Source organism: Copidosoma floridanum, unplaced genomic scaffold (genome assembly GCF_036245765.1).
Source record: "Copidosoma floridanum isolate Cflo_tuat_1 unplaced genomic scaffold, Cflo_Japanese_pri ptg000017l, whole genome shotgun sequence".
NCBI lineage: Eukaryota > Metazoa > Arthropoda > Insecta > Hymenoptera > Encyrtidae > Copidosoma > Copidosoma floridanum.
The window spans coordinates 12,405,668-12,431,591 of NW_028321894.1; the positions used below are offsets into that span (position 1 = coordinate 12,405,668).

The 25,924-nt window shown below is 33.0% G+C and overlaps 1 protein-coding gene across 1 annotated transcript in view; it reads right to left on the reverse strand.

The window, feature by feature from the left end:
* Positions 1-25,924, reverse strand: part of Nmdar1 (glutamate ionotropic receptor NMDA type subunit 1) — a 1,366,481-nt gene that overhangs the window by 441,396 nt on the left and 899,161 nt on the right. The window contains exon 13 of the mRNA XM_089592421.1: positions 8,943-9,177. Within this exon, the coding sequence (XP_089448547.1) occupies positions 8,943-9,177 (235 nt within the window). The remainder of the gene's footprint in view (positions 1-8,942; positions 9,178-25,924) is intronic.

A 25,924-nucleotide genomic window follows, 5' to 3' on the forward strand; every position in this document is an offset into this window, starting at 1 on the left:
CAGCTCCAACGCTTCAGATGCTGTAGTTTCCCTCCCAATCAGTCTGGTGTTACAATAACAGGCCAGTGAAGATTACACTGACGTTAAGAGGTAGTCACGTTTGCTTTAAATTTCAGACAAAAAAGAGTTGAGTTTACTGAAAAAACTCGCTGGTCCTTGTTAGAGCCATTACACATCGAACTATCTTGCCAAAAAATTTATTATAACTTAACAAAGTTTACAAAAAAAGTCCTTTAGGGCTTACAAAAATCTCAACCATACTTAAAGTAGGAAGAGAGTGAATGTAAAAGGAGACTTCAAATGCATTTAATGTATCTAATTTAAGATGTCAAGAAACTGACACAGAATATTTATAAAGATGGAAGCAACAGCATCAAAATCGATAAATAGAGAATTAATGTAAAGAGTAAGCTCTAGAACTTTGTTGCTCTGGTAACAAAATTTTGAGAAAAAACTAAAAAAATTTTCAATTGTATATTAAATGTGAGTTTCAAACCTTAACAGCTTTTAAAAATGGAACGTTTCATACATTATACGGCAGAAACTTTAAATCAACGATCCTTTAGGGCCAACGGTTATTTTAAAGCACAATTAAATTTCTTTACTTTTAACAGTGCATTTTTTTTTCAATAAAACTGTATCAATTTCAAACTAACATGTTTTTAAGAAGAATAATTTTTTTTTGAAAAGTGTAAGGAATAGATATAAGATCTTCAGCTAAGAATTCTAAGCGTTACACGTTAACACACGAAGATGTTCCATTTAATGAGTCTTGGGCAAAGCTGACAGGGGATCATTGGTATATATATACATATATCATATGTGTGTTGGGTAAGAGAGAGAGACAGGAGGTGTGGGATTTTAGAAAACTGTAGAGGGCGAATCAATAACGTAGACATACTGTATGATTTATGCAAGTGATCGTGTTCATTAGTAATTAGTTTCTCGTTCATCCCCTTTCTTCAATTTTCTTTTAGGAGTGTTTGGCGTTCTCAAGTCAGATGCTTGTGACAGATTTTCTGGAAAAAAGGTGTTCAGTATTCAGAAATGATGTAAGGGACATACGAAAAGGTTTTATAACAGGATAATACGAGGGCTCTTCATCGGCTAAAAAACCGTCGACACAGATCTTATTATTTACTGATTTACGTTTTGTCAAATAAAACTGCTACTTACAATACATCAAACAACCAAGCTGGAGAAGTAACAATATAATCTGATCGATAAAAAAATCATAATTATTCTTTAAAGTGCCCTTAATAATAAGCTATAAATCAAAGTTTTATTTAATAAGGCAATTTCGCTGGACAATAATTGCACGCTTATAATCAATGATTAAAGTAGTAGTAAAATAAGAAATGGAATTCAATACGTCCAGAAGGTAAACAAACAAACGTCGATACACTTTAATCATTGTATCAATAGGCGCATATGAATAGATGGCAGTACACTTCATACAAGCACTCTCTATTACCATCCATACATGCCCTTTCTCAACATATAAGATATAGGAATTACTTGACAATACAAATCTACATCATTTCTTTTATAAAAAATTTTCCTTTAAAGAAAATAATTCAGAACAAAAAAAAATCCTCCACGGGTACGGATCAAACACACAACCTCCTGTTTACTAGACAGTTGCTCTACCACTTGAGCTACCAAGGAGCTGTGCATTCACTCGCACCATAAATTTAGATAAGTTCTTGTTTTTAATTCTTAAGCTGTCTTAAACCTAAGCTTGATAATTTAGGCATGTGACTCTACTGCTTATTAGTAAATTATAATTTAATACGTCCAATAGGTATACAAGCAAACGTCTATACACTTTAATCATTGTATCAATAGGCGCAAATGTATAGATAGTGGTACTCTTCATACAAGCACTTTCTATTACCATCCATACATGCCCTTTCTCAATATATAAAATATAGAAATGACTTGACAATACAAATCTACGTAATTTCTTTTTCAAGAAATTTTCCTTTGAAGAAAATAATTTAGAACGAGAAAAAATCCTCCCCGGGTGCGGATAAAACACACAACCTCCTGTTTACTAGACAGTTGCTCTACCACTTGAGCTACCAAAAAGCTGTGCATTCACTCGCACCATTAGTTTAGATAAGTTCTCGTTTTCAATTCTTTAGCTGTCTTCCACCTAAGCTCGATAATGTAGACATGTGACTCTAATGCTTGTTGGTAAATTAGAATTTAATACGTCCAATAAGTATACAAGTGAACGTCGATACACTCTAATCATTGTATCAATAGGCGCATATGTATAGATGGCAGTACTCTTCATACAAGCACTCTTTATTACTATCCATACATGCCCTTTCTTAATATATAAGATATAGAACCTACTTAACAGTACAAATCCACATAATTTCTTTTTCAAGAAATTGTCCTTTGGAGAGAATAATTCAGAACGAGAAAAAAACCTCCCCAGGTGCGGATTGAACTCAGAACCTCCTGTTTACTAGACAGTTGCTCTACCACTTGAGCTACCAAGGAGCTGTGCATTCACTTACACCATAAGTTTAGAAAAGTTCTCGTTTTTAATGCTTAAGCTGTCTTTCACCTTAGCTCGATAATGTAGGCATGTGACTATAATGCTTGTTGGTAAATTACAATTCAATACGTCCAATAGGTATACAAGTGAACGTCAATACACTTTAACCATTGTATCAATAGGCGCATATGTATAGATCACGGTACTCTTCATACAAGCACTCTTTATTACTATCCATACATGCCCTTTCTTAATATATAAGATATAGAAATTACTTAACAATACAAATCCACATAATTTCTTTTTCAAGAAATTTTTTTTTGGAGAGAATAATTTAGAACGAGAAAAAAACCTCCCCAGGTGCGGATTAAACTCAGAACCTCCTGTTTACTAGACAGTTGCTCTACCACTTGAGCTACCAAGGAGCTGTGCATTCACTTACACCATAAGTTTAGATAAGTTCTCGTTTTTAATGCTTAAGCTGTCTTTCACCTTAGCTCGATAATGTAGGCATGTGACTCTAATGCTTGTTAGTAAATTAGAATTTAATACGTCCAATAAGTATACAAGTGAACGTCGATACACTTTAATCATTGTATCAATAGGCGCATATGAATGGAAGGCGGTAATCTTCATACAAGCACTCTCTATTACCATCCAGACATGCCCTTTCTCAATATATAAAATATAGAAATTACTTGACAATACAAATCCACATGATTTCTTTTTCAAGAAATTTTCCTTTGGAGAAAAAAATTCAGAACGAGAAAAAATCCTCCCCGGGCGCGGATCGAACACACAACCTCCTGTTTACTAGACAGTTGCTCTATCACTTGAGCTACCGAGAAGCTGTGCATTCACTCGAACCGTAAGTTTAGATGAGTTCTCGTTTTCAATGCTTAAGCTGTCTTTTACCTAAGCTCGATAATGTAGGCATGTGACTCTAATGCTTGTTGGTAAATTAGAATTCAATACATCCAATAGGTATACAAGCGAACGTCGATACTCTTTTATCATTGTATCAATAGGTGCATATGAATTGATGGCGTTACTCTTCATACAAGCACTTTCTATTACCATCCATACATACCCTCTCTCAATTTATAAAATATGAAAATTACTTGACAATACAAATCTATATCATTTCTTTTATAAGAAATTTTTCTTTGAAGAAAATAATTCAGAACGAAAAAAAATCTTTCCCGTGTGCGGATTGAACACACAACCTCCTGTTTACTAGACAGTTACTCCACCGCTAGAGCTACTGAGGAGCTGTGCATTCACTCGCACCGTAAGTTTAGATAAGTTTTTGTTTTTAATTCTTAAGCTGTCTTTCACCTAAGCTTGATAATGTAGGCATGTGACTCTAATGCTTGTTGGTAAATTAAAATTCAATACGTCCAATAGGTATACAAGCGAACATCGATACACCGTAATCATTATCGATCTTTGGTGAAAGACAGCTAAAGAATTGAAAACGAGAACTTATCTTAACTAACGGTGCGAGTAAATGCACAGCTCCTTGGTATCTCAAGTGGTAGAGCAACTGTCTAGTAAACAGGAGGTTGTATGTTCGATCTGGACCCAGGGAGGATTTTTTCTCGTTCTAAATTATTTTCTTTAAAGTAAGATTTCTTGAAAAAGAAATTATGTGGATTCGTATTGTCAGGTAATTTCTATATCCTATATATTCAGCAAGGGCATGTATGGATGGTAATAGAAAGTGCTTGCATGAAGAGTACTGCCATCTATACATATGCGCCTATTGATACAATGATTAAAGTGTATCGACGTTCGCTTGTATACCTATTAGACGTATTGAATTCTAATTTACCAACAAGCATTATAGTCACATGCCTACATTTTTGAGCTTAGGTGGAAGACAGCTAAAGAATTGAAAACGAGAACTTATCTTAACTAATGGTGCGAGTGAATGCACAGCTTTTCGGTAGCTCAAGTGGTAGAGCAACTGTCTAGTAAACAGGAGGTTGTGTGTTTTATCCGCACCCGGGGAGGATTTTTTCTCGTTCTAAATTATTTTCTTCAAAGGAAAATTTCTTGAAAAAGAAATCACGTAGATTTGTATTGTCAAGTCATTTCTATATTTTATATATTGAGAAAGGGCATGTATGGATGGTAATAGAAAGTGCTTGTATGAAGAGTACCACTATCTATACATATGCGCCTATTGATACAATGATTAAAGTGTATAGACGTTTGCTTGTATACCTATTGGACGTATTAAATTCTAATTAACTAACAAGCAGTAGAGTCACATGCCTAAGTTATCAAGCTTAGGTTTAAGACAGCTTAAAAATTAAAAACGAGAACTTATGTAAACTTACAGTGCGAGTGAATTTACAGCTTCTCGGTAGCTCAAGTGGTAGATCGACTGTCTAGTAAACAGGAGGTTTTGTGTTTGATCTGCACATGGGGAGGATTTTTCTTGTTCTGAATCATTTTCTCCAAAGGAAAATTTCTTGAAAAGGAAATTATGTGGATTTGTATTGTCAAGTAATTTCTATATTTCATATATTCAGAAAGGGCATGTATGGATGGTAATAGAGAGTGCTGGTATGAAGAGTCCTGCCATTTATACATATGCGCCTATTGATACAATGATTAAAGTGTTTTGACGTACACTTGTATACCTATTGGACTTTTTGAATTCTAATTTACCAACAAGCATCAGAGTCACATGCCTAAAAAGTAAAAAATAGTTCAATACAAGCAATTTTTTGAGCAAACTTGTACATTGCTTCTACAACTCCCGTATATATTATAATTACGAAAAATTGTTTATGGTCAATATTTTATAGAAATTTTACAAATGGTATTTGGAATGTCTCGAGTTTATTAAAACACAAAAGGATATAATGATAAAAAATATTTAAATAAATTACAAATTCTAGATTATTCATGCATTTAATTATTGAGTATTTTATCTAAAAGTTTTAGAAAGTAGTATAAATTGGTCAATGTCATTTGGTGCTAAACTAAATGGTGAGTTAAGTTTAAAGTGTTGAGATAATATTATGTCTAAAAATCTCTAGAGCCTCAATACACTGGCAAATTAATGGTATTTTTCCTTATGAATCTGTAGCCTTGGAAAATTTTTAATTCAAAATATAAAAGAGGTAAAGTATTTTTTTCAAGCACTGATGCTTTTACAAAACCAAACTAAGTAATATTGACTTTAGTTTGTGTACTTCATGCAAGTCTCATATTAAGTACATGAATGCCTTGCTACGTTGAAAGTATATGAAAACGTTAGGGCAAAAGTTAATAATACTAAGTACTTAGTTTGGTTGAGTTAAAAAAAGCTAACAGTTTTTATATACTGATTTCAAAGCCTTATATGGCAACAAATTTGTGATAAATGATTTTTTTTATGGCTAGTGTACAAAGGCTTTAGAAGTTTCTTACGAAATAAGAACTCAACATATTGAACTGACCTAACCTATTAGTTTTGTTAAAAGCTATTTGTGTAAGGATATTTTATTGACTTATAATATAGACTTTGGAAGTCAGCTACCTGTCCTTATGAAATCATAAGGATCTTAAAAAAAAAATTTTCTTTCTTAGTGGCTAAAACATTGAACTTTAGTTTCATAATACAGCAGTTTACAGTAATTTGACACCAGGCGATTCAAAACAAGGTGCTAGAGATATTCTACCTTTTAGTAGTTTTATAATTGGGTTCTTAGAGACATTACAGTAGGAGTGACAATATAACAAATCCAGAAAATATGTCAAGCTGTACATAGTATAAGCTGACTCACATTTACTGCCTCAATCAGAAAATTGAATATTAAGCAAATGAAACTGGAGAATGAGGAATCAAAGAATTGTATATCATTTCATAGAAAAATACGTACTATAAACTGGATTAAAATTCTTATAAGACCTTATAAGAATATAAAACGAGAGAGCTTTTACTGATTGAGTAGTGTTCCAACAACTTTAAGTTGTTTATGACCTGAGAATAGAAAGCCATGATGAGAACGGTTGTGACAGTTTTTGCTTAATATGTCGAAGACTTCGCGTATTTGTCTAGAATGGACAACAGATTGATAAGGTTTATATTTATACAGTCTTATAAAAATGTTTGGCAGGTGCAAAAATGGTGATTATGTGTCTCAGCACTTAAAAGACTTTTGAATACTAATCATTAATCTTACAAACACTGAAATTTTCTTCTTATCTTTCCTTCATGCTCTGTAATAATTAAAATACGGCCTCTAGAGAATCTATAAGAATTGAAATTTTAGTGGTAGGCAGATACATAGTAGTTATCTTTAACACTAATAATGGATGTACGAAACTTTCTTTACTTACGTTTAATTACAGATTAATAGTCACAAAAATTTCTTGACCTCTTAAAATTTCTATAGGGCTGCTAACAGCTTGCAACCTATTATTACAGAAAAACTAGAAGTCAAATTTGAATACAATCTTAAATGAGACTTAGAGAAAGTTAGTGTGACATATCTGAACACTGTGTAAATTTTTAAAGATAAGGTGAATGTCCTAATTATTGCTCATGTCCTAACCATCGATCAATTTTCTTTATATCCTAAAATGCATTTTCTTAAACATAAAAGAGTATTATTGGGGCACTAAAAAAAAGTTGTTTTGATATAAATCTATTTTGTTATTTATTAAAAATATAGCTGAGGCCTATAAAAAAAAAAAAAAATTAGGTGACCGATAGTTAGGACATGTCGTCTCCTTGAGTAAACGATAATGGGTACATTCGTCTAATGTGTGAGTAGGCCTTTCGATGAGTTCAGAGTGTAAAGTTAAAAAACCCTATTAAAATCATCAATAGTGCTGGGAATGTTGTAAAATACATGAAAAAACCTAGGTGGATTTCACTATACTTTTGAAAGCTTTAAGTTTTGTAAGTTACTTTTAAGCCTATGACCTTAGCTGCGACACAAGATCAGTACGTTTTTTATAAGCACATATTTCAAAGAATCTTTGCTTGCTAGATTAAGATTGTATTTTGCATTAATAATACAATTACTGTAGGTGAGACTTAAGGATTACCCGTAAGGTCCAAAATGGTAATACATTTAAGTAATCTTCTAAGAACTGAGATTTGTTTTATGTGTTTAAAACAGAATGATACTCCAATGCCTTAGTTTGTCTTTGTATTATTAACCAAGTTTCGAATGCAAGTGACCAGTTAAATCAGGTACTACAGAAGAGACCTACCCTTAACGTTTGATTTATTATTAGGCATGTTAAAAGACAAAAAGTAAAGCTTTAAAATGAAAAGCTGATGCGTAGTCAAAAGTAAGCTCATGTGTTAAAATATTTAAGCAATAGGTACTTATGCTATAAGATAAAAATTTTCTTGGCCTTGTGGTAGAGCAAGATTAAAAACAATCTCTTTACGTATGCGTATGTGTACGTGGACTCTATTTGGGCATATAACATTAGCAGAAATTTTTATCTCTGAATCAGCAACAGTATACGGCTACTTTTTTTCAACGATAAGTAGAAAAGTGAAAGTAAGTGGTGTATGCTTGTCAGAGCTGCACAACTGATTGTAGAAAACAAGAATTTATCTAGAAGGGAAATAATTTAGGTGAAAAAAACATGAAAGTGTAGCGAGCTGACTTTACTATCAGAATTGACGAACCTCTACTGGCAAACGTGGGTATATGTGTGTATGGTGCTGACTTTTCTCTATGTACCGACAAATTTATCGTAACTAAAATGGTTGTTTATAAAAAAATCGTATGGGCTTTTACTGTCAAATCCAAATTTACCTCCAAGAAGAAAGTTATTTTGCGTAAGTATGACATAGATTGACAGATGACACAAACTTATGTGAGGCACGCTAGTGCCAAGAAGAAACAGGAAATTATTGTAGACATATAAGTAGCAAAAGAACTCTTCACTTCAGAATTCGTAGATTTTTATGGTCTTACTTACAAACTACCTTTTCTTACTTTGTTTATCATATTATAAATAACAATGCAACACTGTCAGCTTGACTTCATCTCTGACAGTGCAAAAGGCTACATAAAGTGAGTGCAAAAGCTGATTTCGATCATGCCACCCTTACAATATATATTTCAATTTTATAATAAGTTATAAACTATCTTATTCTAAGAGTTAAGAAAAAGAATCTTACATTTGTTTGGAATCATTAATACATAACTGCGCCATCTGCTCCTTTGACACTGGTAGGAGCTTACATTTACCAGAAACATCGTTATGGATTATTTTATAGGTGTAATACTTGGTTTGTGCAGAGTTTTTTTTATTTTATGAATAAATATAGATATTGTAGTTGACATACACATGGATCATTTTTTTAATGCAAACACTTTTTAATAGAACTTGTATTATAAGCATAAAGAAGTACTTTGATGTGTTAGTAAAGAAGCTTATATAAAAGATTATTTTACAATACCTTCTCCGATACCGCTGTTCAGAAGAACTCCCCACGCAAACCAAATAGCGCTTGATAAGTTTAGTGCATCCTCTTCAGTGCCATCGTTGTTAGCCAATTTGAATCGTCCGAAGGGAGAAAATCTATCCAATAAATACAAGACAAGGGCTACTACATGAACTGATACCATAACTAAAATCCAGAGGGTGTTGCTAAAAGGTTGTAGAAACGAGACCAAAGTTGATGACCTTGAGGGCTGGTTAAACATTAATTAAAATTTAAAATTAATGTATTCAAAACAAGATTCACATTTGTAAGGATCATATTTTTTGTAAATTACCATTTTTTTTCTTAACTGACAAAGTATGGTTACAAAGAGATTTCTTTATGCCTAAGTTGCCAGCAAAGCAAGCGAGTCTTGTCAAATACTAAAACTATTCAGTACTTTTAATAATTAACATAAAATAAAAATTTTTCAATTGCTCCTTTCATGATATAACAGGTTAGTGTATGCAAAACGCTTAACATCTATAAACAATAAAAATGATTTTACTTGACTTTTTCTTGCGATTGCTGAACAAAGTAAGTTAAATTTTTTAGTGAAAATTTTTTTATCACTTTTAATTTTTGTTTGGAACCCACTCTTTGTCGCTAGTAGGTCTATAAAGTAACAAGTAAAGGCTTTATGAGGAAAAATACAAACAACATGTTACTTATTACAATGTTTATAAAAACTTTTGTACAATTCTACTATTCTTAAATTAACGTTGAGTAGAAACAAAATCAAAACTTTAACAAGATGAACTAAAAAGCTTCTGGATATAAAAATAATTAGTTATGTAATTAAATGACTGATTTTTTTTCTTTAACATGATTTAGACCATGCCTCTCAATACTTTTACAAGTTAGGTCACTTTTTCTAATCACTATGCCTCAGATACTTATGCAAAAACATTTTACTTTAAAGCTATTTCTTGGTTCCTTACTTTGACAGAACTAAAAAACTGCTGTATTAGTTACCTGTATTTTTTACACTACCTCTAATACAGAATTACCTTACTTCACACTTTAGGCTCCTACATTATTATTCAAATATCACAATTTAAGTAAAAACTTATTTTTCATATTACTTTTCAAGTTACTACAATTATTAAAGGTAGTTACTTTTTCCAGAACAAGATTAAAGTAGTGCAGCTATTTGAATAGTATTTTATACAGATAAAAATATATTAATGTTTTTGAGACTACTGGTCAGACAGCTAATGATTTTGCAAAAAAAAAAAAAATACAGTCAGGCAGACCAAAGATTCAATATTACAAATAGTAGAATCATTTTGTATACTATTAAGCTCTTAAATTTACCTATAATAAGTATGCAAGTGTATTTCTGCTATCTACTGCAGTAATATCTTCTCAACACTCTTAGATATACAAACACATCTCCCCAACTTAAACACACACACATACTAATGCTGTCATGTACGCGTATGGAGAATGGCTGGCTAAAAGCAATGACAATGTAACTTGATTACGATGTAATCAAGGTACTACGCAATCTTTGACCTCAGACTCCTTCACATGAATATTTATAACTAGAGTACACACTGCACATACTATTATTTTTATTTTTAACAAGGCCCTACTGCCACCGACTGACAGCCATACCACCTAAGTAAATATCAGTGGGACAAGATCTACGATATTACACATACTTAAAATGTCTTACTAGAGTAGATATTAATCACCTCACAAACAGCTAAGACTAAGGTACTATACGTTTTAAATGCATGATCACGGACAGTTATTTACAGTTTATAACACACTGACTTACCTGTACCTGTCAGAGTTTCTGCCTTGTAATTACTTTCGTCTAACCTAAATGTCTTCTTCTCGGATAACCTAGTTCAGAACATACACATGCTCTCTTAACTAAAAGCAGATTTTGTAACCATTTTTCTGCGAAGTCAAATTAACCTAGTTCTTTAAAATATATAACGTTTTAGTGGAAGAATGCAGTTTATTCTATACATGAAAAAGTTTAACTACAACTTAACATCACATTTAAAAAATGCTTTTCTTTTTTATATTCTCTTAGCTTTTTACAGAAAATTTGTTTCATTTGAATAGCATACAAATTTAAATTCTAAATTTAAAAGTAATTGCGAAGTACAATTTCAGTGGCTTATACTTTTAGATGGTAAACAAAAAAAAGTTTCAAGCATAACTCAAAACAACTACCCATTCGTGAACAGAAAGCTCGTTTATCTTATTATGTCAATTGTTCAGGGGAATATAATGTTATGTTTAAAAAAAAACATTTATGTTTTGAGTTACGTGACTCTAATGCAAGTCAGTTAATTAGAAATTGATACGATCAATAGTATTCAAGCAAATGTTGATACATCTAAATCATTGTATCAAGAGGTGCATATGCATAGACAGTAGCACTTTCAATACAAACACTCTATATCCTCCATACATCCCCTTTTTTTCAATATTCAATATACTTAAGACTCATAATACTAATCCACATAGTTTTTTTTCAAGAAAATTTTCTTAAGAAATAAAGAAGAATAGAAAAAACATTCTCCCTGGGTGCGGATCGAACAGACAACCTCCTGTTTACTAGACAGTTGCTCTACCACTTGAGCTACTGAGGAGCTGTACATTTATTTGCACTGTAAGTTTAGACAAGTTTCTCATTTTTATTTTTTAGAGCTGTCTTTCACCTAAGCTCGATGGAGTAATTATGTAACTGTAATGCCTCTCGGTAATTTAGGAATTCATACGACCAACAGTATACAAGCGAATGTTGATACATCTAAATCGTTGTATCAAGAAGTGCATATGCATAGATGGCGGCACATTCAATACAAGCACTGTATATCCTTTATACATGCCCTTTTTTTTCAATATTCAATATACTTAAGACTCATAATACTAAGCCACATAGTTTCTTTTTCAAGCAAGTTTTCTTGAGAAATAACTAAGAATGAGTAAAATATCCTCCCCGGGTGCAGATCGAGCACACAATCTCCTGTTTCCTAGACCGTAGCTCTACCAGTTAAGCTATCGAGAAGATGTACATTCACTCGCATCGTAAGTTAAGATAAGTTTTTCATTCTTAATTTTTAGAGCTGTCTTTCACCTAAGCTCAATAAAGTCGTTATGTGACTCTAATTTTTGTGGGTAAATTAGAAATTATTACGACTCATAGTATACAAGCAATTGTTAATACATCTGAATTATTGTATCAAGAGGGGCATATGCATAGATGGTGGCAGTTTCTCATTGTTATTTACTTTTATTCTTATTTTTCTCATTCTTATTTTTTTCTTAAGAAAATTTTCTTGAAAAAGAAACTATGTGGTTGAGTATTATGAGTTTTAAGTATATAGGATATTAAAAAAAATGGCATGTATGGAGAATATCAAGTGCTTGCATTTAAAGTGCTGCCATCTATGCACATGCACTTCTTGATACAAAGATTTACATGTATCAACACTTGCTTGTTTACTATTGGTCGTATTAATTTCTAATTTATGCTTTAATCATTAGCAGTTGTAACGTCGGCGTAACGTACAAGGTTTTGAGCTAAGCTTTTGCTTATTGCTCAGGATTCTTTTTGCTTGAGTATCCAGCCAGTCAGATGGACGAAGATAGGCCGCGATGCAAGGTGGTAAGGTACGTGAGGGGGGGGGGTTAATTTTACGTCAGCCACTCTCACTAGACGGTGCAAAAGAGACCGTGAGCAGACAAACTTGCTTGCTCCTTTGCATAAAGAGCAGCCAGAGGGGTTCGGGTAGACTGCTCGTACAGATGGGTGTGTAGGTGAAAATTAAAAAAGATTTGCTTTGTTTTCTTTTTGACTTACTTTTTTATTGTCTGTCAATACTAGAGGCAATCCGAATTAACAAATATTTTGACTCAAGAAGTCAAGGATGATTCGGGAGAGTGCCACCGATTGAGAGCAGCAGCATAGGAAACTTGACTAAGGTGAGCCAAGCAGAGGACCTTGACCAAAAGAGAGCCAAGAATGGTAGGATCAATTAATTAAGACTGGCAAGACTGGCTAATGTAGGAGGCTTTGGTCCTTATATACGGTCTTGTATGAGACAATGCGGGGATGCCGTCCTTGTGCACACGCAAAGTTAGAGTATTGGGAAAAGGTCCTGCGTGTCAACCGGGAAAGTGATCATTAAATAGGAAAGCTTGATTTCTAGGTCACGCTTTTGCATAATTTGGGGCTGCCACTCAGGTTCAAGCACGTGATGGTTTGCAAATTAGAAAATCCATTTCGCAGTCCAATTAACTAGAGAGAGAAGAAACAATATCCTTTTTTCTTCTGTCTCTCTTAGCAGCTAGCATTTCTTATAACTAATATTTCTGCTAAAGTAGTGCTACTAGTTATTATTGAAAGAGCAACCACACTTCATGACTTAAGAAAAGAAACAGAAGTGAATTTACTGGTAACGATGATAATAACGGTAGTAATTAAAGTTATACAAATAGTGATAATAACAACAATAAAAAAAATAATAGCAAACATAATAACTATAGTTGCAATAGTGATAGCGGCTATAATGACAAGATAGTAGCAAATATGATAATCGTAGTAATAATAACAATAGTTCTAGTAGTGGTATTAGTAATAATAAAAAAATAACAGTGAACTTAATACTTTTAGTAATGATAACAATAGATCTGGTAGTGGTAGTAGTGATGATAAAAATAGTAGTAGTAGTAATCGTACAATTGACAATTGTAATAATAATAAAAGTGATAGTAATAATAATATCAATAATAATAATAATAATTATCATAATAATAATAAACGTCATAATAGTAGTTTTGTGAGCTGTGTTCATTAATCTTAGTATAAATGTTATCAGTAATTGCTCTTATGATGTTTATGTATGTTTCTTAATAAACATTTTTTTTCTACGGACTATTGATATTATTAAGAGTAGAAAGAAAAGGGAAGAAACGGTGTGTCAAAAAATTAAAAAAATTTTGAATATTTGGCTGCGAAAATTTGGCTGCAAATATTTGGCACAGTTCAACTGTAGAACAGCCACGTCACGAAATTATTAAAAAACTTTAATTTTAAAAAACGAAGAAGTTTTTTTTAACTTTCTTTTAGGAGTTGTAAAAATTTGGAAATATTTATGGAATTTATTTCATAATTTTTTTTTTATAAAGTGACTTTTGTAGTTAAGTTGTATCACGTATACGTATGAAAGACATATGTAACTCTTTTTTTTTGTATTAGGTTCTGACCTCAATGATTCTGATCTCGATGATAAACACAACGACACACATAATTATGTGACGTTAATGCATTAAAAAACTTTTTTTACCACTTGCTTATAACTTCTTATTTATAACATCGGGATATTATCATACACAATCAGATATAAGACAGTGAGTGATAATTGAAGTATTGCTTTTGTATCAAAACTCAAGAGTGTTATTGTTATTCATAACTACATCTAAAGTCTTACAATACTTAATTTAGTTGTTATGCATTGCATAGTAACATAAGATTAGTTAAATTCCTCCTTTGACGTTTTTTTTTTTTATTAAAATAAATTCTTAATTATATTCGTATTAATTTATACTTTATTTTGTAGAAAAGACTTGTCTATAAGTACTGCTGTGCAACATCAGTAATATTATACTGATGTAAATAGAAAATTTAGCTTATGAGATTTAAAATCTCGCGCTCTAGGATATTCTCTTACCTATAAGGGCCAATTATAAGCGTGCATGCGTCTATTAATACACCAATAGACTCTGGTTATATTTACCTTTGTCCAGCAGCTTGCTGCTGCTGCGGTTATCGTCAGTCAGCCTCATACGCTCGTTTCGGTGAGTCACTTTGCGCTCGTATTTATAATTTTCACGTGTATCGTTTTTATGTAGGATTTCTGTAACGACAAGTAATTCACATTTTCGATTGACACGTAATTTCTCCGTCTGACTCATAAATTGGTTCTTCCTTTTTTTTATCTTGCAAGTAAGCAACCATGATGACATGTTAAAGTAAAATTAAACAGAGAAATTGTTTTTTACAATAAGCGGCTAAAGTATTTTAAAGTGTGTTGTGCATTTATTATTGTGTCCTTTTTTTTACATTCTTTTCACGCTCTCCCCAATCCAGGGTGCAATATAAATTATACAGTCCACTGTCTTACTGAGTTCAATTTTGAACATGGTCCTCTGTGCTGGATATGGGGAGATAAAATATAGGTGTAGGACATTTTCCTTTTGTGTAAAACACGTGGTCGTTTTATCGGCCATCTTGGATCCTTTTTTCGTTCTTCTCGGGCGATGAGGCTGACGTGGTCAACGCGCCAGCGCGTAGTCCATACGCACTTACACACACATGTAGCCATATCTCTTTCTCTTTTTTCTTTGTTCATTTATCGTCGGGTGCGAGCGAGTCCATTGTTTCTGTAGGGGACTGACTGTTGCTCGTACTTTGGTCGTCGTCAGTGTGTACTGCTGCCTGCCTCTGCAGGCTATTGTGACAACACTGCTGCTACTGCTCATGCTTTGGTCGTCGTCAGCGTATGCTGCTGCCTGCCTCTGCAGGCTATTGAGACAACACCGCTGCTGCTGCTGGCTCCACGGATCCTTTCATCTTCAGCGTGTGCTGCTGCCTGCCTCTGCAGGCTATTGAGACAACACCGCTGCTGCTGCTCGTGCTTTGGTCGTCGTCAGGTGTGCTGCTGCCTGCCTCTGCAGGCTATTGTAACAACACCGCTGCTACTGCTCGTGATTTGGTCGTCGTCAGCATGTGCTGCTGCCTGCCTCTGCAGGCTATTTAGACAACACCGCTGCTGCTGCTGGCTCCATGGGTCCTTTTATCTTCAGCGTGTGCTGCGGCCAGCTTATACAGGCTATTGAGTCAGCACCGCTGCTGTCAAGTCCTGCAGGTCTTGCAAACTTAACATAACTACGAATACTTGGTTCTGTTTACACGGTTTGTAAAATTGTATATTTTGTGGTTTGTAATATCAGTTTCTTATAGTTCTTCGTTTTTTTTTGTTAACTGATTAACTTGAATATATTTTTGCGAACTTAACTTTATGTAAGCACTTGTAAAATTAAGAGCACTACCGTCGTTTAGCATTATTGGTAAATTAGTTAGCTTTTGTCTGACTCAAGTTTGGCCATGGTGCGTGATTTGTATTTATTCAGTGAATATTTATTACTTGAATTTAAATTACCTTATTAAAATGGATATCCTTTCTGAGGTGCAAGTTAAACTGTTTAACAAAATTAAAGGTTCCTTTACAAACTTTAAGAAACTTGGCCAGGTAAAAATGACCAGTGGTCAGGCTGACTCTAGGCTTCAACAACTCAGAGATACTTTTGAACGGTTTAAATCTACTCATGATGATATTATGAATATAAAATCTTTACCCACAACTCATGATTATTTTAAAAATTAGTGCTTTGAAGTGGGAGAAGATAATTTTTATTTAGTTCAGGGTGATTTTAACGATTTTTTCAATTCTCTTAATGATTATTTAAATCCAACAGAAACCTTACCTCCTGCCAATGCCAATGTTAGTTCGTTTCAGAGTTCTTCTTCTTTACCTCCAATAGACTTGCCATCCTTTGATGGTGATTTTGCTAGTTGGGAGAATTTTCGCAATGTTTATAGGGTGATAGTCCATAGGAAGCAAGAATTACCAGCTATTATTAAAGATCAACATCTAATGGCGCATCTAAAGGGTGAAGCTTTAGACCTCATTAAAAATATACTTTTGTCTGAAGAGAGTTATATACAGGCCTTGGATACCATAACACGGTATTATGACAATAAACGTCGTTTCATTATTACGTATACAACTACTATTCTCAGTTGTCAAGCTATGAGAGGCAGTTCTTGCTCTGAAATAAAGCGCATATCTAAGGAGATGATATGTTCTGTTGATTCTTTGATATCTTCAGAAGAGCAGTAGGAGATGCGGACATATTTATCGCTCGTGTAGTGAGTAGATTTGATTTTCAAACGAACAAGGATTGGCAAAAAATGTTAGGTAGTACCAGTGATCCTCCTACTTTAGGTGAACTACGAGACTTCGTTTCGGCACAAATCATTACAATAGAATCGTTTCCTTGTAAACCTATAAATAAGATAGTAAATATTCGCGCAACTACTCCTTTTAAAAATATGGGATCTTCTAGTGGTAAGCCTATATCTGGTGTTACTGCACATCAGACAGTTGTTTTAGATTCCATTGTTTGCCAATTCTGTACTTAAAAACATTATCTTGTCTCTTGTAATTCATTTAAATCACGGAAGTGGAGCGATAAATGAAAATTTCTGAAGTCCCATCATCTCTGTGTGAATTGTTTTGGTCCTCACCTTGGTCAGGAGTGCTCTATTAATAACAAGTGTTTACACTGCAGCCAAAAGCATCACACCATTATGCACAGAGGGGATAAGTCCAATTTTACATCTGTCTCTGCTACTAACAAGCATTCAAAATCTGTAAATAATTTGACGAACTCTTTTACTGTACAAAACCAAACTCAGATTTCTTCAGAGTCTAGTGTGAATGTACAGTCATGTAGTAGTAATAAAATCGTCTCACCCAAGGTGCTTCTAGCTACTGCTCGTGTTTTCGTGTATGCCACTGATGGATCTCGCATATTGGTACGAGCTCTTATTGATCAGTGCTCACAGAGTTGTCTTATCACTAAATCTCTCTGTAATATGCTGCATTTGAAACTGAGATCAGTTAGTACGACTCCGTCAGAAGTGGGTGGACTGATTCCCATGGACGCTAGTAACATAGTTGCCTTCAAATTTAGGCCTCATTTTGAGTCTGGTTTTGAGCACTTTGTTAATGCGTTAGTCGTGCCAAAAATTTTTTCCTACAAACCACCTCTAGGTAGTCGTTTGGCAAATTTAGATTATGGGAAGGATGTAATTCTAGCAAATCCAGAATTTAACAGTTTAGATAAAATTGATATTTTGTTAGATGCATCTGTCCATTCAATTATTATCGGTCAGGAAGTTTGCAAATCAGCCCCTAACTGCCCACTTGCCTCTGCTTCGCAAATTGGTTGGTTGCTATCGGGTCAGATGCCCTTTGGTTTAGGATCCAACTTGTCACTAAAATTACTAGTCATGGTAAATGTTGAGGAAACTCAGCTTAATGAGTTAGTTCAGCGGTTTTTCGAAACACCTTTGTTTAACGAAGTTCGAATACCTAGATGAAATCATTTTTCGCTAGATTGTGAATCTCTCGAACTTCATGGTTTGGCCGACGCTTCTTAAAACTTCTATTCAGCGGTTGTTTATTTACGCGTTGTACGCGAGGGTGAGATTTTTGTACATCTTTAATTAACAAGAACGAAAGTAGCTCCGATTAAAACGCTAAGTATTCCAAGACTATAGCTATGTTCTGCAGAATTGTTATCCACAGTAGTTAGTCATTTCGTTGATGTTAATTCATTGAAAAAAGTACCAGTTCACATTTGGTCCAATTCTAGGAATGTAATATATTGGATCAATGGACTTCCTTCAAAATGGCCAGTTTCCATAGCTAATAGGTGTTCAAAAATTCATGATTTGACCTCATATGCTAAGTGGTATTATATCACGTCAAAGCAAATTCCAGCTGATGTAGCTTCTAGAGGTGTTCTTCCAGGCCAATCGCTGAATCAAATATTATGATTTTAGGGCCTTAAGATTCTTCATGAGTTGCACTCTAACTATCTAGAGTTTGGAGTAGAAATGATTGCCCCAACCTCTATAAATGTAAATAGTTCAATGCCTTCTGTAAATAGTCTTGTAAATAATTCTAAGTCTTTTTATATGACTCTATTAACTTGCTGTTCCAAGTGGGAACGGTTGCTAAGAGTAACAGCATATTGCCTTCGTTTTACATACCGTTGTTTACATAAAGTTAAACAAAAGAATTTGTATTTACCTATAGCTGGAAATCTTAAGCCCCCTTTACAGGCTAGTTTGCAGTTTATTGACTTGTATTCTTTTATTGAAGTTGACTCGATTCACCTTTCAACATCAGAAATTGATTGTTCTAGACTTTGTCTAGTTTATCAGCATCAAAAATGTCACTTTTTCGCTGAGTTCAAGGTACTAACTTAAAATCAAGATCGTAGTTTAGAAGATAGCTTACCACTACTTTGATCTAGCCGTTTGCTTAATCTTACGCCGTTTATAAACTGCGGATTGATGAGAGTTGGGGGTAGATTGAGTAGAGCCTTACTTGATGATGATGCCAAACATCCTTTGATACTAACAGATAGAGATCAGTTGACATTTATGCTCATTGACTATTATCACAGATTAACTTTACATGGTGAAGTGCAGTTAACGATTCCGTCAAACGTACTGGATTGTAAGTGGTAGACGGACTGTAAGAGCTGAGCTTACTCGTTGCATTACTTGTAAAAGATATAAGTCTTAATCACAAACTCAGTTAATGGGAGACTTGCCTTGTTCTAGTGTTACTCAGAGTTTTCCTTTTCAAAAATCAGAGATCGATTATGCTGGTCCCTTTCCAATATGCTTGTCAAAACACAATGGTAAAGGAACTTTCAAGGGTTACATTGCAGTTTTCATCTGCATGTCAACTAGTGCAGTACATCTTGATGTTAAGGAGGATTATACAAAGGAGGCCTTTATAGCTGCCTTTCACAGATTTATTTCAAGACGTGGCCACTGCACAGATTTATTCAGTGATCATGGCACAAATTTCATTGGTGCTGATACTGAGTTGAAAAGAATGTTGGTAAAACGTAGTCGTGACCCTAATTTTGCCTATGAATTAGGTAAATCAGGTACACAGTGGCACTTTATTCCTGCTTCTGCTCCAAATTTTGGGGGTTTACGGGAATCAGCAGTCAGATCTGCTTAACATCATTTGAAGCGTGTAGTTGGCGATCAGATTTTGACAGTAGTTGAAATTTCTACTTTATTGTGTAGAATAGAGGCATGCCTCAACTCTCGACCCTTTGCTGACCTTAATGATGATTCCTCTGAGCTTGATCCTCTTACTCCTGCTCATTTCTTGATCATAAAGTCTTCATTTCTTGTGCCACAGCCCGATATTTCATCTGAAAAGGTATCGCCACTTAAACGCTAGAAGCTAGTGACACGATCTCTTCAAGTCTTCTGGAAAAGGTGGTCACTTGAATACCTTTCCACTTCACAAAGTCGTTGCAAGTGGTTGAATCCTTAACGCTCGGTTAAGCCTGATAATCTCGTGCTCATAAAAACGAGTCTTCTCCACCTGGTAAATGGCCTTTAGGCATGGTTGTTGAAGTCTATAAGGATGCCAAGACTCTCGTCAGAGTCGCCAAGATAAGAACCGTTCCATCTAGTTTTGTAGGGCCAATACACAAACTAATATTATTGCGTACCGTATCTAAACTTTAGTCAGGACACAATAATAATTAGTCTTATTTAGATCAATTTATTTTCTTTTCGTTTACTATTATGATTATTAAATCTCATATCTAAAAGTTGCAAACCTTGCAAAAATACATATAAAATTATCAGTAATTTGTTTATTATGTTTTTTTTGTTGATTTTTTTTAACTATTTGCTATTGTACGTGGAAAGCGTTTCACTGCCTTATTCACACGGCACTTGGTTGTATATTATTCTATCCTTCTGCCCCTCAATCTTGGGACTATTGTGAAAAATCAGTATTACTGATTGTAACTGGCTAAATGTCATTATATTAAAAAAAAAACTTTCATTATTTCGAATTTTTGTAAGTGGAATGCGATCCACCCTTTTGTCCGTCTAAGACTTGTTATTAATATACATTCGTTACACTTCTGTCTATTAACCTTGGGACTATGTGCAACATCAGTAACATTATACTGATGTAAATAGAAAATTCAGTTTATGAGATTTGAAATCTCGCGCTTTAGGATATTCTCTTACCCATAAGGGCCAATCATAAGCGTGCACGCGTCCATTAATACACCATTAGACTCTGGTTATATTTACCTTTGTCCAGCAGCTTGCCGCTGCTGTGGTTATCGTCAGTCAGCCTTATACGCCCGTTTCGGTAAGTTGCTTTGCGCTTATGATTATAATTTTCACTGGTATCATTTTTGTGTAATATTTCTGTAACGAAAAGCGATTCACATTTTCGATTGACACGTAATTTCTCCATCTGACTCATAAATTGGTTCTTCTTTTTTTTATCTTGCAATTAAGCAAGCATTATGACATGTTAAAGTTAAATTAAACAGAGAGATTGTTTTTCTGTAATAAATGGCTAAATTGTTTAAAAGTTTGTAGTGCATTTATTATTGTGTCTTTTTTTTTTACATTTTTTTTACGATCTCCCAAATCCGGCGTGCAGAATTAATTATACACTCCACTATTTTACTGAGTTCAATTTCAAACAACTGCACTTTTACTTATCACGAAAAAAAAACATTTTATTAGGCTTTAAGATCTGATTGCTACTGACCCGTGCAACTATTAATGGCAAAAAATAAAGTAGGTAATTATAGATAGTAGTATGCAAAGTATTACAAACACTTTGTCACTGAATAATAATTAGATAAGACTCTAACACTCGAGAAAAACAGATGTTCTTGACAAATTTAACTTTAGTAAGCTAATTGAAAATCGTATGTAATAACTTTGATCATAATATTGGATTAAGTAAACGATAAATTTTTTTAAAAATCAACGACCTTAAGCACTTATGACTAAAGAGAACTTGGTTTTCATGTTTACTAACTGTAAAAACTTTTGTTCAAGAGATTGTAAGCTATATCGTTTGCAAATTTGAGCAAATTTTACTGGAGATAATTAATTCTACTCTTTTTACTCGGGTCTACTTGATTCTTGCAGGGCTACTTCAGACAACTAATGAATTCTTGAAGGGTTATGAAGCGTAGAGGTACGTTAAATGAAGATAACATGTATTGGAATAGAAAATTTTTTATTTTAATCTAAGTCTTTGCTGTTTACAATTTTTTTCTTGTAAATAACTGCATTACTTTGTAAAAATATGTTGTTTATTTTATATAACATTATTAATAGTATGCTAATAAACAACGAATTTAAAATAATAAGAGAACAAAATTATTAAAACACAATGCATATACACAAGGTAAAGCTGTTTTAGGTTTATTGCAGGAGATAATATTGCAGTTTATATGAAAAAGGTTAAACAGCCTGAAACAGTTATTTGAAAAGAGTTAGTAAAGGAGTGCTTTTTGTTAATACGACAGTAAAGAAAGCAGTAGTAACGAAAAAAACGGACTTGTCATTATTTAAAAAAAAAACTGGATACTTGTTAACAAACTACTGAATATACCTCAGGGTACGGCTCAGCAAAATAAGCGTTAAATAAAAAGAAATAGAATTAATCAGCGTAACTCTACAAGAATTAATTATTATTAAAATAAAAAAAAACAAACCATTTATAAAAGTGGGAACACCTGACTTTGCAAATAATAATAAAAATTATAATAGAAATGGTAATACTCATAACATCATGATAACGATTCATTTAATGTTAACGACAATTATAAACAATGAATTGACAGCTTTATAACAATGTACTGCAGGAATAGCATTTAGTTAGGGTGGTGGATTTTGAAAAATGTTAGATTATAAAAGTGAAAGAAAAATTTTTTTAAATAATGTTAGCCTTCAAGTTAATGATTAAATAGAAAACATTGTTAATACTTTTTTATACAATATAACTTGTTATATTAAACTGATAACACCTAACTGTAGAGTTTCTGATAAAAAACTAATTGTCTATTAACCAATTTATTAGAACAAAATTAAAAGAAGCAAAACAGCAAGCTACGATCAATCAAAATAATTATCAAAATAAAATTAATTGCTCGTTAAGATACATAGTTTTTGTACAACTTAAATTCTAACACAAACTTCAGTTATAACCTTGATTATAAACATAGTTAAGACAGTAGAAAACAAAAAATTGACATTTTATGTGAATGACGACAACAAAATCATAAGTTTAATATCAGAAAGCTTAAGTATTGCTATCATATTTCTATTTTCACTTTAGACAACTAAGACTATTCACTAGATTTATGTTAATTTTTTTATTTGTGTAAACCAATGTAGTAAAAAATTTAATTAAACTATAAACAAGAGAAATAAAGGTGGTAATTACAATGACGATGACGATGACAATGACGATGTCCATGACGATGACGATAATGGTGACGATGACGGTGACGATAACAGTGACGATAACAGCGATGACAACAAGAGAATTTACCTTTATAGTGACTATATTGATGGTAGTAATAAGAATAATGACTACGATTATAATAGTAATGATAATAACGATAAAAATAATATTAACGATAAGAATTATGCCAATGATAATGACGTAAGACATAATAAAGATGAAATATGAAAACAATGACAATGACACTGACATTAGCAGAACTATAAAAACTAAAACGAATAACAATAACTATGATAATAACAATGAAAAAAATAATGAAAATGGCAGCAGCAGTGACAATGACAATGATAATGACAATAACCATGATGTTGTTAACGAGAATGACTATAACACTAACAATAATGATGGCAATATACATGGTAATTATAAAAACGGAAATAACAGTGACTAAGTCTATAAAGATGGCAAGAACAATGTCATCTATAGTGACAATAGTTTAAAAAATTATGGCAATAATAATAAATAATTAAATCAATAATAATAACAATGAGAATGACGATGACAAAAATAAGGTAGACAACAATAAGTATAACAATATCAATGACACTAAAGATCATAATCACAGTTGCCATGACAATAACGTAACAATAATAATGACAATAATATTCAGAAGGCGAACAATAATAATAGTAATGATAACAATAACTATTGTAGTAATAAAAATAAAAGTATTGATCATAAGAATAACGACAGCAATAATTATAAGGATAATAATAAAAAATCCAATGACAATAATAACCACAAAAACAATAACGACAACTATGACAATAATAGTAAAAATGACAAGAATTATGACGAAAACAGTAATGATAACAACGATAAATAATGTAATGGTATAAAATGCTATAGCAATAATAAGCCTAATGAGAATACTAAAAACATGTATAATGATAACAATGACAAAATCAATGGCAAAAAAAAACAATAATAATGATAATAACGATGACAATGCCAACAACAAAAAATGATGCCGTTTTTGCAGATGACAAAAACAGAAAAATTACGATAGTAGTAAAAATTTTAAAGACAGTAATACAATGGAAGCAACGATAAAAATTACGTAAAAATCATAATAGCGATGACAACGATGCCACTTACTACAATAACAATCATCAAAACGATAGTGATGTGACATCCTATGTCATATACTTAATATTTATAACTTTAAAACACAAAGTTTCGTTTCTAAATTATACAAAGAAAAAGCTTAGCAATTTTTAACCATTGAGCAGTAAACGTGCTTCTGCAACCACGTGACATGTAACTTACTTATTTTGAAACAAGCTACCGTTGCAACACTCGAACTATGCTTGCAGCCTCAAACAATCTTATACAACGCTTAACTTACGAAATCAATTCGCACAAAATCACCCAATTATGTAAATAATTCATAATTTCATCATTCTTTACTGCGGATGTACACAAGAAATATCATATACAATTTCGACAGCCACTTGCACTTAAAGTAAGATCAGAGTGATCAAAAGTTTTAACTATCAATTACTGTGAAATTGTTGCACAACGACTGTGCTTGTGTAAGTCAAGAGTAATTAGGTTAAGCTCTGATTTGTTGTTTGGATCTCGAACTTGACGCGTTCTTCTTGAATGCAAGAGTATAAAAACTCCTCATACATAACAATATTCGCCTTTTCTTTTTGATCAAGTATTCCAAAGTTACTATAAAGGTTAGAGAGTGAGTTCTGTTGCATCTTTTGAGCGGATGTAAGACTAAGTTTGATGATTAAGCTACGTGTTAAAGCCTGCATTTTAAGCAAATGTAAGACTATGTTCAGTGACTAAGCTGTGTGAGAAAAGCTAGAGCTGACCAGGCCACAGTAAACTCGCCTAAAAAGTGAATCAAGGAGAATCAAGAATGAATGGACCGTTGACTTTGGTTTTGACGTTAAGAGTGGAAGCCTAATTATTGTCATCACCACGAGTACTCTTGTGTAAGATTAGGAACATCGTTGCGGTAAACCTTGTAAGATCTTGAAACTGCGTGCACGCAAGCAGTGGATAACTAACGATCGTAATTCATAGACACATAATTCTTACCTTAATAAGTAAATTTAATACTAAGAAAAGATAAAATAGACACCATATGACAAAGACTTTTACAAGAACGTGAGATAAAATAATGAATAAGATATGCTACTACCGTATGGTATAAGGCATATACTCTAACAGTCATTCAATGACAGCTCAGCGTACACCACCTTACACATATCGCTCGGTGAATTTTTACACCACTTCGACAAGTCAACGATTTTAATAAAAAGTATACTGTAAGTAAAAGCAAATGAGGCCTTGGGCCAATAGCTGGCTCCTGACGAACAACGATTAGATTTATTTGTTTGTAGAACAAATCTACGAATTTCGTTCTTCACTTATAGAAGTTCAAACGTAACAAAATGGAATTCCTTGTGGAAAACTAAACCTTTTGTTTTACTTGGAGTATTCTACAACCGAATAAAATTTTTATTTTTATTTGTTTTTCTAAATTCCTTTGTTGGTTTTTCTTATCCTTTTTAAAAAAATTTCCAGATAATGGACATTTAAGGATATAAGCAAGGTTGCAGATATAGCTACAAGAGTACAGTTACTCGAACAATACTATAGGGCAAGGAAAGCTAAAAAATCACTAGAATTGCTTAAATTTTTACGTTATGTAGCTCTAAATAATTTAGACTTACTTGTAAGTCAAGTTGCCCTACACATACCAATATATAAAGGTCAAAATACACTTCT